Source organism: Furipterus horrens, unplaced genomic scaffold, assembly GCF_987537825.1.
Source record: "Furipterus horrens unplaced genomic scaffold, mFurHor1.1.pri manual_scaffold_6, whole genome shotgun sequence".
NCBI lineage: Eukaryota > Metazoa > Chordata > Mammalia > Chiroptera > Furipteridae > Furipterus > Furipterus horrens.
In genome coordinates, this window is record NW_028327176.1 from 133260727 (window position 1) to 133277230 (window position 16504).

General features: G+C 42.4%; 1 protein-coding gene across 1 annotated transcript in view; it reads right to left on the minus strand.

The window, feature by feature from the left end:
• Positions 1 to 16504, minus strand: part of MDN1 (midasin AAA ATPase 1) — a 160646-nt gene that overhangs the window by 35727 nt on the left and 108415 nt on the right. Inside the window, exons 59-73 of the mRNA XM_090279673.1 lie at positions 15697 to 15867; positions 11199 to 11413; positions 10445 to 10832; positions 9564 to 9673; positions 8218 to 8923; positions 6315 to 6476; positions 5816 to 6086; positions 4825 to 5060; positions 4583 to 4678; positions 3867 to 3961; positions 3447 to 3568; positions 2725 to 2871; positions 1784 to 1893; positions 1103 to 1176; positions 401 to 599 (exon numbers count right to left, since the gene is read on the minus strand). Coding sequence (XP_090135799.1) covers positions 401 to 599; positions 1103 to 1176; positions 1784 to 1893; positions 2725 to 2871; positions 3447 to 3568; positions 3867 to 3961; positions 4583 to 4678; positions 4825 to 5060; positions 5816 to 6086; positions 6315 to 6476; positions 8218 to 8923; positions 9564 to 9673; positions 10445 to 10832; positions 11199 to 11413; positions 15697 to 15867 — 3102 coding nt within the window. The remainder of the gene's footprint in view (positions 1 to 400; positions 600 to 1102; positions 1177 to 1783; positions 1894 to 2724; positions 2872 to 3446; positions 3569 to 3866; positions 3962 to 4582; positions 4679 to 4824; positions 5061 to 5815; positions 6087 to 6314; positions 6477 to 8217; positions 8924 to 9563; positions 9674 to 10444; positions 10833 to 11198; positions 11414 to 15696; positions 15868 to 16504) is intronic.

Below are 16504 nucleotides of genomic sequence, written 5' to 3' on the forward strand. Positions count from 1 at the left end.
GTGCTTAATTGGCCACAGTGAGAATATCTGCACCATGGTCATGAGCAACCACTATAAACTAGCACATTACTGCACACATTCACTCCCTATGCAGCTGCTTCAATGGCCTATTCCTACACTGATGCTTCAAGTCTCTTGTTGTAGGTAAACAAAGTGTTCACAGGTAAGCACAACACTTATTTCCCAGAGGCTAGCATTAAACTTTCAGCACCAGGACCCAGGCTTTTGTCTTATTCAGCAGTGGGTCAGGCAGACATACCAATGCTGTATATTATACATACAAAGAGCAAGATTTTAAAGGCATTTCCTTGCCTAGTCCTAAGATCTCTCCTTACACAGAAAGCGTAAATCCCACCTGACTGTCCCAGGAATAAGCAAACACCATTCCACAAGCTAGTACCTGCGCAGCTGCTGGCTGGGCTAGCAGGGTCTCCCTCAGAGCCCTGTTCAGGTTCTGAATGGGCGACGCCTCACTCATGGCTGCTTCTCTTGGCTGTGGCGAAATGTCAAGCTGTTCCTCTTTGTCACTCTCCATCAGAGATGACCGGCAAGGTTCACTGAGGACGGCTTCAAATTTCTTCATGAATTTAAAAAGGGTCCTGGCCCCAGGTAATAACAGAGATGAGAGAAGAAAAAAAAAAAGGATGAAAGTGAGGAAATGTAAAAATAATGTACACACACATATCTTATCTTTTGTATATAATGAGCTCCTTGCTCATAATTATATACTTTTAAAGAAGTATGAGAGGTACTGTCATCTCCCTTTTCTAAAGGGGAAAAAAAACAAAAAACTAAAGCCAGAAATGGTGGGATCTCTTGACTCAAGATAAACAGCTAGTGGGTGGCAGAAGATTCAACCCTTCCATAGCACACCGCCTGCTTCACCTCAAGGCGCACCAATTCAGTCTGCAGGTAGACTTTGCTGTGGGTGGTAGTGGATGGTGTTGAAAAATACACACCCAAACAATCTGGTAAAACAATCTGGTATTTTACAGTAAGTTCAAGGTGGCACTAAGGCCACTGTAGCAATGTTGTCTTGCTGCACACCATTTGGAAATTCTGAGCTTTGGTCACCCCTGGTTTTAAAAGATGAATTAATTACCTGTGTGTCTTCTCCACAGATTGTTTAATGGACCAGAAACTGACATCATTCCACTTGGATATTTTAACAAATTCCTGAAAGATAAATGAAGCTCAAGGAATGGCTTTGTAAACCTGGTGTCATTCTGTTTCTTTCCAGATCATCTCTTTGCCAAAGACCAGAGCCCACTCCACCCCAAACACAGGACTATGTGTCAGCGAACAAGTAAAATATGTCTCAAAAAGGAACCAGTATTTGTCTCAAAGGATTGAAAAAAGACACTGCTACCATCAACAGGTTACCTGATAAGTACTCCGACTCATACCAGGGCTGGCTCTGTCACCACTGGAAGTATCAGGAAGAGAGGGCCCTCCTGTGGCACCTCAATGGCACGTGGGTAGCGCTTCTCTGAAGTGGAAGAGCAGCCCGGACAAGACCAGGGGAGCAAGCACGAGCAGACGCCTGGGCAAGCCTCTTTAGGAACCTCTGACAGGGGCCATTCCACTGACACCTCAAACCGAGCAAGGTTACCCATGGAGCCACTGCCACAGAATGCAAATCCTGCCATGCTTCTGGCAGTTGCAATGCTCTCCTCCATTCCCCAGAGCCCCCTGCCTCATTGTGAAATGGAAAATAGAACTAAATTAAAAAATTTGCTGATTTTGTTCACCCAAGAGTGATCATGACAGCTCTTCATCTTACTTTAAGTTCTTTTTCTAGGGGGGAACGAAGTTCCACAATTTTGGCCTGGACCCGGTCAAGGAATTGCTTGTAATAATGGTACAAGTTCCATAGAACACTGCAAAGTGAATCTGGAAAAAATGAAAAGGAAACAAAAACACCACACTTGCTACATGTGTTACTGGCTCCAGTGGGCTTCACATTTCAGAGGCGTTCTTTCCTTGTTACCCTTTAGGCCATGAGATTATATACAGACTGTTTCACAGGCTCCTCAGGGAGCCTGTCTGAATGTAGATGTTCCCAGAGATGCAGGCTGACAACATTACCCTATTTTTTCATTTCAGCTTGTAATGAACTTTTTTGTTGCACTTTTTTCCTTAAACATGGTGTACTCATTCAGCTCAACTCGATTTCAAACTTTCTCCAAATCTTATTGTAAAGTCAGCAGAAACTGAGCCTGTTTTAAAAGGTGGCATATTAAGAGACTCACCTTGACTGCTCATTCATATACAATCTATACTCATTTTACAGTGGCAGTGTTACCCAAGTAGCTGTGGTCAGGGATGGTAATTGACCGTTTTGTGTGCAGTTGCTTGATATGTGGCAGTGAACCTAATAATGGCCTGGATCAAGCAGAAGCTCAGCAGGACATTTACACTGTCTAGACAGAAAGGCATGCTGCCTCAGCACGCCAGTTCGGAGCCGAGATCTACACCTGGCAGTTTACCTTCTGCCAGAGTTCAGTAATCAGTCCTTCCCTGATAACCATCTGTACTTTACTTTGCATATTTATCTCTATATCTAATATGAATTACATTAAAGTAGAAAACGACTAAAAGTGTCTTGTTTAAAACCTGGTAGGCAACAAGATACCTATCTTATGTGAAGAATTCAAAGTCCAACCCATTTTAACAGTGCAGAATAAAAGTAAAGGAAAAAAAGGTCTGTATGTATCTCCTTACCTTTTCCTTCAACTTGTGGCATCAGCAAGACATGACAATGGAAAACCAGTAACATCTGAAGTCGTACATGGAATTCTCCCAGTGAAGATCCTTCAATAAATGCTTGTAACGTGCTGACCAGCAACATCAGAGTCAACTGTTTGTCATCTTTAGAGATTCAAAGAGCAAAACATATATGTGCCTGCAACCGGCACTCCCTATTCACAACATGCACACACTCCTCTACAGGAGAGGCTGAGGGATGGCAGTCAGGTAGAGACCACAGTTAAAGCGAAGCTTTCAAGCAAGGATTGCAGCTCAATTCCAAGCTGATTTAAAAACAACAGCTGCACTCCAGGTGTGTGTTAAAAGCACTCACAGCAAATTATGAAACTGAATCACAAGATGCTTACTATAAGTATGAAATGAAACACTTTTAACTCAAGCAGGCTAACTGCTACCTACCAAGAAGGCAACGTCCATTCTGACTTGTCTCAGAGAATAAGGAAACCTTATCTTATGACTAACTCTCTAGATTTAGGACAAGTCACTTACATCTCCCTGACTTTTGTGATTGAGCTTTCTTGGCCGACCTCTTGGGAATACCATGAAGTCAAATGACACCTCCTATGTGAAAGCAGTGGTGGAACAGGACGTGGGGGCAGGTAAATCCCACACTTTGCTGCCCTTCATGTTTAGCTTGAAACCTCTAAATAAGCAGGAGATTTACTGACAGATGTTACCTTCCTGCTCTTCTGTTTGTTCCTGCATGTGCTTCTCAAGCATCTGGTAGATGGAGAACCAGTGCTTGGTAGACTTTTCAGTGTGGCGCTTCATGGTATTATCCAAACTCACAGACCAGCAGCTGGAATATAATAGAAGAAGACAATGAAGCATTTAAGGAAATCCATTTGAAATATCTGAAACCACAGAAGCAGAAGCTAAACAGAGATGGAGAAGCCTCCCAGTTTGCTGCCTCAGGATGGTATGCTATTTTCTGGTCTCTACTAAGATCATTTTAATGCCTAGATTTAACTTTGTGATTAATGACTGGAAAGTACATTCCCTAAATGGTCTCTAGCTGTACTACATAAACAACAAAGAAACAATCAGAAGAGAAATGTCCCTGCAACATGAGGTCAGGAGAGGAATGTACCACTTACTTCAGTTCCAGTTTACGCCAGCGAATGATCATCTGACTGACCAAATCCAGGTGTTTTCGCAGAGACAGAGCTCGACTTGAGTTCTCCTCCCAATCCTCAAGAAACAAAGACAAAATTTACTATGGCCATTATTCAATCCCTAAATCGCATCCTCCCTCAAGAACATTCTGGACTTTTTGAGTGTGAAGACCACTGGGTCCTTAAACAATTTGTACACTAATTCCCCAGGAGCAGTAGTGAACTTACATCCTGGGTATCCAGCTACCAGTTCTTTCTGGTCACTTGACAGAACCGCAGCAGGGCCAAGTTTAGACACAGGCAAAAAGCACAGGACTTGGAGACCTGCGCCTCATTTCCTGTTGTGTACCTCTCCAAAGTTCATGGCCTTCATCTGATCATCAGGGAAGCATCAGCCACTTGAGAGGCTGTGAGAGGACCCAGGGGGCCCTCAGTCGGTCTGAAGGCCCACCGGAAAGTCCTGGCAGGAGCCCTCAGCACCTATGGACACTGCATCCCACCCCTGAGAGCAGGTGAGGCAGGCAGCACCCTCCCATGCCCCACAGAAGTAATGGCTTCCCTTGCAATGATCTGACCCAACCCCACAGAAAACAAGGTTTATCCTTCTCCAACCCAGAATATAACTTTCTGTCCCTCTAACAATAAAGGTGTGACAAGATACTCTTTTTTTCAAACTACAATGAGGAGAGGAATTATACCTGTGCTTTTGCCAGAAGGATCTCTAAACCATTCAGGAACTTTGAGATGGGGCTGGAAAGCGGGAAACTACGAATTCTGTCCATTACAACCAGAAGCTGCAGGGGGAAAAAATTGGGCATATCCCCATGTTAATATCAGTCACCCAAAGTCAGAGGGTACTGAAGAGACACCTCCCTATACGTTTCCCCCAGGAACGGTGAGAGGCCACATCTCAGTGCCCCCTCCTCACTAGCTGTCCTACCTGCACAAGCGCCGGATGTTCAGGCCAATCCTGCAGCAGCCCACTGACAGCCTCTGAGAAATCCTGAAGCACAGGTTGGCAATGTCGCGCTTCTGGGACGTTGGGGTGCTGGTAGAAGTCATAGGGCCCAACAGGCTTCACCACCAGGTCAGAGGCCGCCTCCCCAAAGAAAGTGTTATGGGAGAGAGTGCAGGCCAAAAGCTGGCTGCCCAAGAGTTGGTCATTCAGCTCAACTCCTGTAAAGTTAACAATATCAAGGTAAAGTCAATAGACTCAGTAATTTCATCTATCAGTAATTTAAAAAGATGTTAGAAACATGCTTGAAAATAATGTGCTACTAGAACTAACGAAGCAGATATTTCAATGCCATCCACCCCAAAGCAACACAGGCCTAGAGGGCTGTACCCTAATACTTGTAACAGTCACAAAAATCTGCCAAGTTTCTAGGATCTAGACAGGAACGCAGATATTGCCTAGGTACAATCAAGAAGGTACAGAGTTTGGTTTGATGGATTCAAATTCCTAGTTTTTGTAGCTGTACTTGGTAGGTAGAACTGAAATTGAACGCCTTCTTCTTACTTACAGGGAATTACTCCTAAGGTCATGGAAAAAACTGCATCAAACCAAATTCTGAGAGAATTTCTGAGTTCCAAGGTTGCCCCCCAGAAATACATGTTTTCATTTTAAAAGCACTGAAGCTATTAAGAGGCAAATTGGAAATAATGATGAAGAACAAGAGCATTTAAACTAAGCCTACACTTTTATTTTCTTAATCCCATTACCCCAAAGTATTCAAATGATGAAAACCCATCTTTATTGCAGAATTTTAAATCAATTTTTTTGCATCAGCTGAAGTCCCTATATAACAAAATTTTGTCAATAAAACAATCTAGGAAAAACAGGGAGGTAATGGTTTTCATTGTTCCAGAAATAGCAATGACATCTATTCATTTTGATTTCCCAACAGTATGACAAAAGGAAACAGCCATACCCATCAGGGGGTAGAAGTGTGTCACAAGAGATGCCCCAGTCTGATAGCAGGACAGAAACAGGCTGAGGTAATGCTTTGCCTCATGTGGTGGCAGAGCCTGTTGGTACCAGAGGGACCGAGCAAAGCTGAGGCACAGCTGCCGGTGAATCAGCATCACAGCTTGCATGGAGCTCGGGGAGAGGACGGCAGGGTCTGTGGCTGCTTCCTCTTCTTGCCCATCTGAAGTTCCCTTCTCCTCTAGCGTTGGTTCTACCAAAATATCCGCGAAGTCCTGTGAATAACAGAGCAATTGAACTTAAAAAAAAAAAAAAAAAAAAAAAAAAAAACACCAAAATATGGTTCTAATCAGGTTAAAAGGGGAAAAGATGGAGTGTGAACAATTAAGAAAATGAGGTAGCAACTTACATGTATTAAGATATAGTAAAAAGATTACAAAAGCATTGGGAGAACGTGTACATGTGCATGGTACCAGGGGAATTCATTCCAACAAAACCCCAACCTTTTCATGCAGTGGAAACTGCTTTCTGAACTCCCGTTCTTCCTCCTCCTCCTCGGTCAGAGCTGTCCTGGGTTTCTTGTTCCTGTATCTGTACAGGCTGCTGTCCTGCTCGGCCTTCTCTTGGGCTATGCGTTCCTGTTCATCCCACTCATTGATGATTTCCTGAAAAGTCATACATGTATGAGGAAGCTTATTTGCCTTTGCTGAAGCACTTACAATAAAAAAGCTCAAGACTTCTCTCTTACTTTCTCATGGAAAATAAATACCATGATTCAAAAATAAATGCCAACATCCAAGAAACTACTTTCAAGTAACAGAGAGCGAATGAGCTTTGTTTTCAAACTGTATGTGCAGCAACCCAAGTTTCCTAAATTCCTCCGTTGTGTAGCATTAAAGTTTCACAGGTGTGAGAACTTGCTACAGTAAAGCTATGGGAACTTCCTGTCTAGAGTTAATGGTACTTTGCACTAGGACAGGCTCAGGTGCGCAGTGGGGCCAGTGGTTCAGACTCCACTTGGCTGGCACCTCAAGGAGCTGACCAAGGGAAGGGGTCCAGGGAGGGTGAGAGGCGCTAATCAGGCAAAACGGGGCTATGCCTTATCAGACACTTAAATCCCCTACTCCCTCTAACATTTTAGGTCCTTAAAATGGCAAAAAGAAGAAATTAAAGAAACCACAGACTACTGATGAGGATTAAGGAAATAAGCATCCACCATTCAGTAAGAAAATCTGTATTAAAAGTGTAAGCAAGCAGTTAATCTTTGTCCCAGCAATTCTGCTTTCTAGAATTTGTACCCAAAGACCTAGTTATAAGACTATTCATGGTGATGGTGTTGGGTTTTTCTTCGAAAACAGCAGAAACAATACATACAAATATAAATTTTCAATTATAGGAAATTATTTAAATGACTTATACCCCCAAAATAGAAAACTAGGCAGCCACTAAATATAATGTAGTTAAAGAATACCATAATTATGGGGGAAATAATCACCAAGTGCTGTTAGGTTTTTGTTTTGTTTTGTTTTTAAAGCAACTTATAAAACAGAATGGACTTTATTATTGGTTTATAGAACTCTAATGACCTAAGGACCAATCTCAGGGGATAAAATTATTCTCAACCAGAGTGGCTATTTTATCAGTTAAATATTGGGTCACTGTTGATTTTTATTTCTAAAAGGGTTCTACTACTAAAAAACAAATTGTAAACCATTGGGACAAGTACAGTGTTCCCTCACTTATCACAGGTATTATGTTCCAGACCCTCCCGCGAAGTAAGAACCTTATATTTATTCTACACTCTTAAACCTACATAACTTTAACAACATACATACACAGTGCTGCAAAATCCCGCAATATAGCAAAAATCTGCGATAAATAATTAAATACAATATTTTTAAAAATCCCGCGATACAGTGAGGCCACAATAAGTGAACCGTGATATAGAGGACTACTGTAACTTAAATTTAGAATGTCATCGACATACATTTACAGACACATATACACAAATAAGCAAGCCTAGAATGGGATATACTAATATGTTAACAGAGTTTGGTAAATTCTATTAATTTTTGCTAATATTTCTTTTAAAATGTGAACAAGTTGCTTTTGTTGAAAAAGGAAAAAACTAAAGTCATTTTCACTATATTAATAAAATTTGATACAATTAAATGGCAAAATCACCATCAAGTCAAAAGACAACCAACAAACTATTGGCAGTGTGTAACATAAAGGGCTAATATCACAATTTTTTTTAAATCTCTTAAAACCTGAGAAACAAAGGCCCCCAAATAGGAAAAGAAAGAGACAGTAGATCCCACAGTAACCACACTGTCTCTATGTACACTGGGCACCACTAACATCTTGCAGGCACCCTGCTTGAGGTCCCCTCAGGAGGTGGCTTACCTGGCATACGTGTCTGAAGAGCTGCAGAGCCTTCTGGTCCAGCTCTCCCTTGCACAGCACATGGGAGTGCAGATAAAGAAGGGCATTCATCAGCAGCTGTTCTCGGGTGGGGCAGAGTCTCTGGCCCTTGCCTTCTAGCTCCTTTCCTCCTGAGCGCTTGAGGATCAACTTCCCAAGGCCTCGCAGAACCTCTTCAGATTTTACTGAGCACAAAGTATCCGCATGAGCATAGTAGGTAGGGAAAGCGGGGCCCACTGATGGGAAACTCAACAGGGATGTGGCCAGGGCATCCAGCCTGTCTGTAGAGACCACGCTGCTGTACAGTGAGGCATGGACCTCAGACGCCACCAGCCTCATGCCATGCTGCATCTGCAAGATGGATGCCTGCAGTGGGGCCACAGAGTCTGGATACAGGGCATACTCCTCGGCCAATCGCTTCCTGAACTGGTGGTGTGACTGCTGCCAGGAGGCCTCCTCCTTCAGAAGGTTCTGGGCCACCTGGGCAGACCGAGGCGCATCTAAGCGGAGGGTTTGCAGGAGCCGTGTAAGCAGATCCTGAACAGCAGGGGCCTTAGCGATGCTGGTGACATACTGGTTGATCTCCTGCACCAGGGACTCATACACAGGCAGCTGGGGTCTGAAGGCCTGCTTCTTTGATAAGTTGCATATTGAATTCTCCAGCTGATCAATTCTTTGGTGAAGCAACCTAAAGGTAAATTAACACAATACGCAAATTCTATCAAAAGAACAAGAAATCTAGACTGAGCCCTCAGGAAAATAGAATAAAGACATTTCAGCTACTAAAGAATAACATGATGATAATACAATTATAATGAAATGGATAACATACAGAGCAATTGCCACATGCCACACATGATGTTAAGCAATTTATATGAATATCTCAAAGTCTCATCACAACTTACCAAAGAATATAATCCTTCTTTTATAGATAAGGACACTGAGGCTTAAAGACATTAAGTGGTCTACTCAAAGTCTAAAGTCAAAGGGCAGAGACAGAACTGGAACTCAGAACCCACTACACTAGACAGTATTTCCTAAGGCAACAGACCCACATAGTGCACATCATCCACTCAACTTCTTCCATGTTGAAAGTTCTGGTTTCAACCCTCTAGGTCCCATGTGAATCAGCCCCGTCCCTTCAGTGAGCCTATCTTTTCCTGACTATAACCATAGCTTTGGGATCTAATTGCTAATGTAGTTCAGAGATGTGTGCCATCACCTCTGTTAAGACTGTAATTGCATTACAAAGGTCAACCTCAAAATGTCTTCCTTAAAAGAAGAGACTGTAATCTCCAACACAAATAATCATCACTCTGCTGTGTTACCTGATGTGAGGATGAGAGTAATTGATAATGACTTCATCTTCCAGGTCTCTACCAGTGTGTAGCTGGGACAAGAGGTTTCGGGTCCTCCACTCGCACTGCAGCTGGTGTAACTGATGGAAAGGGAAAAGCTGGTCTGCTGTGCCCAGTCAGGAGCATGCCCGAGAGGACAATGCCCTGGGGGAGGGTAGAGCAACTGGACAAAAAAACCTTGGCTTCCTGAATGACCCACAGACAGAGAGGGAGCTCTGCTCCATTAACCTGGATAACCCACCTCAGACTGGTTAGGTGAAAGAAACCATCTTATTTACAACACGGAACTTTGGAGACTCTGCTATAGCAGCTAGGCCTTCACCCAATTAATACAATTTTCCTTCTCCAAAATATACCACTTGTATGTCACTATCTTTACGTAGGCAGTTCCTGGGTTTGGTTTAAATAGCAAGGGTACCCATATGACCTGAACCTACTTGATTCTCGACTTTTAGATAACAAACACTAAAAGTTCAGAACTTGAGGAATACTATACTCTGTCTGAAGAACTTATCCAACTCCAACCATCCAAAACTGAGTTCAGGGAGACAGAGTGTGGTTGGTGATGGTTACCAGTAGTTCTGTGGTGTTCTACTGGCATGTCCTCTGCTCATAGCAGCCTCTCGGCAGATACAGAAGCTTAGGAAGGGCCCCTCCGGTGCCTGAGCCCACTCAGAGGAACTCTCATAAAGGAAAACACATTCTTTAGAACACTCTCGGGAAGTCACAGGGCAGCTTATGCAAAATCATACCTTTCAAGCTCTGTGCACCCAAATGGGAATAAAAGGATAAATATACTAAGCAAACCTGGCCAGTGAGGGATGGAGCCCACCCTCCTCTTGTCTCCATACCTCTTCCTTGGCGTATTTGAGCTTGAATTGCCTCTTCACTGCAGGGTCGAATCGCACCTGGGGAAGCCATGTCTGAATCTGGAGCAGGCCAAGGCTCACCCAGAGGCTCCCGCGCTGGGCTGGCTCAGGTAGGTCCCGCTTACCCTCCCCTTCCCCAAACAGGTGGCGCAGAGAGGTGAGCAAGAGGCACAGGAGCTCTTTCGGCACCACCTCCTGTCCGGCCATGTCCCCAAGAGTCTGGCCCACATACTGGAAGGCCCGGCTGTCCCCACACAGCAGCTGTTCACAGTTCTGTATGTACTCCTGCCGCTGGGTCTCAGGGAGCAGCTCTGCCAGGCCTGCCAGGTGCCGACACAGCACCAGCCCCTGGAGCTGGGAATCTGTGCGTCTGTGGGGAAAGGAAACACTTAAGGGCTTGCATTGCATCAAACAACATTCCTTTCTCACACTATCATTCCTTCCAAAAATGACATGGCAGACTGCACTGCCAATAGTAAGATAATTCCTATTCTCATATCATCTTAGATGGTTCTCTAAGCATCACTCTCTTGAACATGATATGCTTAAAACTGAGAGAGGAGCTGGCCAGCTCTCTACAGCATCTATCATGGGCTGAAAATATGCCCAACCAGCCAGAAAAGACCCCTGTCTTCTCCCACCAGAACTAGTCACTACAAAAGCAGTTCTGCCCGAGCTGCTGCATGCTCTGGAGGAACAAAAGTAGTTTTACAGTCTACCCGGGGGTGCGGAATACCTGAACTCTGCTAGGGAAGGGACAGCCATGTTGGTCCAAAGCATTGAGCTGACGTCCTGAAGCTGCTGGGCTCTTTCAGCCCACTCCCCCAGGGTGACATGTGAGGAGGATAGCATGGGGAGGCCGCTCACATCCCAGGGGCTCGCTCTACAACTGCTGGTCAAGACTTCAAAGCAGCACTTGGAGAACATGGCTCTACTGAGGCTGCCAGGGCCCTGAGGATGAAGAGGAGTCAAGTTAATTTAGAAATTAGTTAAAAGGATTTCTTCTTCTTTTTTTTTTTTGTATTTTCAGAGAGAGGAGAAGGAAAAGAGAAAGAGAGGAAGAGAAACATCAATCGGTTGCCTCTCACATGCCCCCAACAGGGGACCTGGCCCGCAACCCAGGCATGTGCCTGACAGTGAATCAAACCAGCGACCTTTTGGTTCGCAGGCCGGCACTCAATCCACTGAGCCACACCAGCCAGGGCTAAAAGGATTTCAGCAAGCAGCACTGACATCTTAGAGGGAAGAAAGAGAATAATAAAAAGGGGTTCAGGTTTCTAGGACCAGATAAACATCAGTGAGAGACAGGACCAGGAGGGCTGAACACGGTCAGGTGTTTGCAGGCCTTAAAGGAATGTGGAATCCATTCTCCAGGAATGAGGAGCAATGGGTGCTTCAGTAATGCAGAAGCAAGACTCAAACCAAGACATCAACATTAGGAAGACCACTTTTGTAGTAGCGCTAAGGAACACACTACAGGAAGGTAAGACTCAGAAGCAGGGAATATAATTAAATGTTAAGAGCCAGGGACAAAGTTTGCCAAGCCTGTGCTCCTTGGGCTGTTCATCTGGGACACAGTAACAGCGACCCACAGCAAAGTGTTAGGTGGTCAAATAGATATGATAGGAAATACTGTACACTCTATGCACCTCTTGGGGATCCATACTGTTCATCACTAAGAGCTCTGAAAGATATTTTTCAATTAAAAAACCAATTTTGATAGAGCAACATAAAAGACTCCAAAAATAAAATCATGAACATTTATAGGAATAAAATGTATAATCATGGTAGCATTTCAAACAAGAGTGGAAAGGATGAATTAAGTAAAAATGGTGCTATTATACTGGTCTGAGATACACTGTTTGCAAAACTTTTTTTAAATGTGCAAGTCTACCTCACAAAACAAGATCTCCAGTTAAACTTTATTTTAATGCAAAAAAAAAACACAAAAATATAGAAGAAAATATAGGCAAATGGTATTTAACTCTACAAATAGTGAAGAAAGACTTTTAAAAAGCATGACCCCTGCAACATACAGATGATGTATCATAAAACTGTATGCTTGAAACCTATATAATGTTATTAATGTAACCCCAACAAAATTTTAAAATAATGGTAAAATAAAACAATAAATAAAAGACACAACACCAAAGTGAGAACGTAAAAAAAGTTGAGCATATTAAGAAGAAAAAGAAATTTAAAACTTGAAAACCAAAAAACACAAGAAATCGATTTTCAACTATATGTTGGTGAAAGTTTTATAATCATAATATGTAAAGAGATATCCAATAATATAATAAAATGATAAACGCATCTTTTTTTTTTTTTTTACAAAATGGGCAATGAACATGACTGAAAAATTCAGAATAGAAATTTAAAAAATCAATATACATACGTAATTATGTTTGATCTCAAAAACAATAAAAGGAGCATATATTAAAATAAAAGTTTTAAAAACTGTAAGATACGCAATAATTTAAATGTTGATAACGCCTAGTACGGCAATGTTATGGAGAAACAGGTCCTCATATATATATAATAAACGAAACTGTGCTCTAGTCCCAAGTTCTCCTGTGGTCATACAAGCTTCATAACCTCCCTCTTTAACAGCTTGTAGCATGTTTAAAAAAGTAAAACAAAAACCACCTGCCTAGACATTCTGATAATAGCTAGAAGTTTCTTTTTCTGTGCACATTTTGATCAAGGGTTAAATTCCAATTCTTGTACCATATCCAAAGAAATACTAAAGCTGACCAAGAGTCATACAAGGATAGTTGATACAGGTATGCTTATTATAGGAAAGGGGGAAAATAAAGGTAAGAAATCTCAAAACTGTAAGTAAGAAAATGATTAAATAAACTCCAGCACATGTGAAGAATGAAATACCTGAAAAAGAATGGGCTGGAATGTACTTCCAGCCAAGATGGAGGTGTAGACAGACACACTACGTCTCCCTCCACAACTAAGAAGGAACACAACTACCCCAAATCTAAAAACAACCAGAAGTTCCAGAAAACCAAACTACATGAAAGTCCAGCAAACAAAGATATAAAGAAGAAATACTCATCCAGACAGGTAGGAGGAGCAGAGCTGCGGTGGAGAGGACCCGGTGTGGTGGCAGCAGTAGCAGCAGGCCAGCAGAAAGCGCAGTCACACATTTTAAGAACCCGGGAGGGACACCACGATAGTGTTCCCAGCTCCTCACTGGACCTCGAAGATCACGGTCCCATCACCGGGGAAGCCTCATTACTTCTGACTGTACAGACCAGTAGGGGTTGGGGTGGAGGCAGAAATTGCCGGTCTCTCAGCAGAATCAGCTTGTTTAAAGGGCCCCCACGGTCCTAGAATGTCCGCAGACCCACCCACTCTGGGAACAATAGCCAGAGCAGCAGCTAGAGGGGCGCCAGTCCCATACAGATGTGGGATAAGTGCCTGGAAAAGGGGCAAGTACTGGGTAGGCGACATTGTTCCCTCTCGGAACCCTCCCCCACATACAGCGCCACAACGTGGTGAAACAGGTTGCCCTGCACTGACAAATCCCTAAGGCTGCGCCCCTTACAATGTAACAGGAGCGACAGCTCTACCTGAAACATGGAGGCAAACAAACTGGAACCTGTCAAAATGAGGAGACAGAGAAGTATGGCCCAAAAGGGGGAACGGATCAAGGTTCCAGTAGGAGACCTAAGCAATGAGGAGATAGACAACCTAACAGATGAGGAGATAAGACAACATATAACAGACACAGAATTCAACACTGGTGATAAAGATGCTCACAGGCTTGACAGATATGCTTGAGTACAGCAAACGTATAAGAGAAGAAGTGAAGGCTAAGTGAAATGAAGAAAAATCCACACAAAACCAATGGTGAAAGGAAGGAAATTGGGGTTCCAAACAATGATTGGAACATAAGGAAGGAAAAAAACAATCAACCAGTGCAGAATGAGGAGGCAAGAATTGATAAAAATGAGGAAAACTTCCCAAATTTTGAGAAGGAGATGGACATACAGGTCCGGGAAGCACAGAGGGTCCTGGGAGAGCTGGACCCAGAGGGGACCACACCAGGATGCATGATGATTGAGATGCCAAAGGTGAAAGATAAAGACAGAGTTCTGGGGGCAGCAAGAGAGAGGTGGAGAGTTGCCTACAGCTGATTTCTCAGAGGACACTTTGCAGGCAAGAAGGGACTGGCAAGCAGTATTCAATGTGATGAAAGGCAACCTGTAACCAGGATTACTCTATCCAGCAAAGCAATCATTTAGAATGGAAGGGCAGATGAAGTGCTTCCCAGACAAGGTAAAGCTAAAGGAGTTCATCATCACCAGGCCATTATTATATGAAAAGTCAAAGGGACTTACTTAAGAAAAAGAAGATCAACATTATAGACATTAAAATGACAACAAACTCACAACTATCAACAACTGAATTTAAAAACTAAAAACAAAATCCAACTAAGCAAACCAGAATAGGAACAGAATCATAGGTATGGGGATTATTTGGAGGGTTATCAGCTGGGAGGGGGGAGGGGGAGAAATGGAGATATGGTGCAGGGATTAAGAAACATAATCGGTTGATACAAAACAGACAGGGGAAGTTAAGAATAATATAGGAAAGGGTGAAGCCAAAGAACTTATATGCACAACCCATGGATGTGAATTAAGGGGGGTGGGATTGCTGGAGGTGGGATTGTACTGGGCAGAGGGGAGCAAAGGGGAAAAATAACTGGAACCGCTGTAACAACATAATCAATAAAATATACTTAAAAAAAAAAAAAAGAATAGCCTGGAATAACAGGCACAGGTTCCCATAATGTATTATGTAAACAAAAGTGATGTCATTTTTGTTTACTTACATACTTAATATAAAATATATGTAAACAAGATACAGATCAAAGCGTGATTATTTCTACTGAATTATACTATATATGTATATACACACACATGAACACACTTATATACTGTTTAAATGTTCCATGTTGAGTAAAAACAGAGTACTTTAATTAGAAAAGAGATAAAATACTTTTTTAAGGAAACTTTTTTTAACTTTAATTCAAAATTTCCCAAGTCATTTAAGACAGAATATCTTTTGTGAGGTACGCTTATTAATATCCTGCAGAAAATAAAGTATTACAATTACTTAGTCACTGCTTTACAGAAGGAATAAATGTTTATTGCTAGATCTATTATAAAATGTTCTCCACAGTCATCAAACATCTTCATGACCTTATGCCAACAAACCTTCAGCGTGGAGTCCAAAAGGGACCAGGGTCTCTCCCTCTGCTGCACAACAGACAGGGGGCTCCAGGTGAGCCAGTACTCTGGGTCTGTGGTCACTGTGCTGCTCCAGAAGGACATGAATGTGGCACTAAGTAAGTCAGACCACAGAGAGATCATTTCTTCAGCAGACACCTAGAGATAAAGGAATAATGACTTAAGAAAATATTTGAGAAAGATGTCATAAATCAAGTTATATGGCCTCTTACCTTGTATGGCCCAACTAAAACTAATATGGATTTAAAGATACTAATCCTGATGTTGCTGATTTTCTGCCACCCTGGTCATCTTGGTAAAGTCACTGATTATCATTTTGTAAAACTAAAAAGAGATCTGCTTTTGTAAGTTTGCATGAAAAAATATAAGTAAAATATATCACACAATTACAAGCAAAATAGACAAATGAACAAAAAAACATTACTTAAAAAATTAAGATTGTACTAATGAAGCTGTATAAAATACAGTATACCAGTATGCACGTTCAATCGTTATTCTTGGAAGAAGAGTAAAAAACATGCTCACAATATATTTTTGAGGGAACAAAATAAAAATTGGTGAATATTTTATTGTGTGTGTTGTTTTTTAAAGATTTTATTTATTTATTTTTAGAGATGGGGAGGGAGAGAGAGACTGAGGGAGAGAAACAACAATGTGTGGTCCCCTCTCACGAGGCCCCAACCGGGGAGCTGGCCAGCAACGCAGGCACGTGCCCTGACTGGTAATCGAACTGGCGACCCTTCAGTTTGCAGGCTGGAGCCCAATACATTGAACC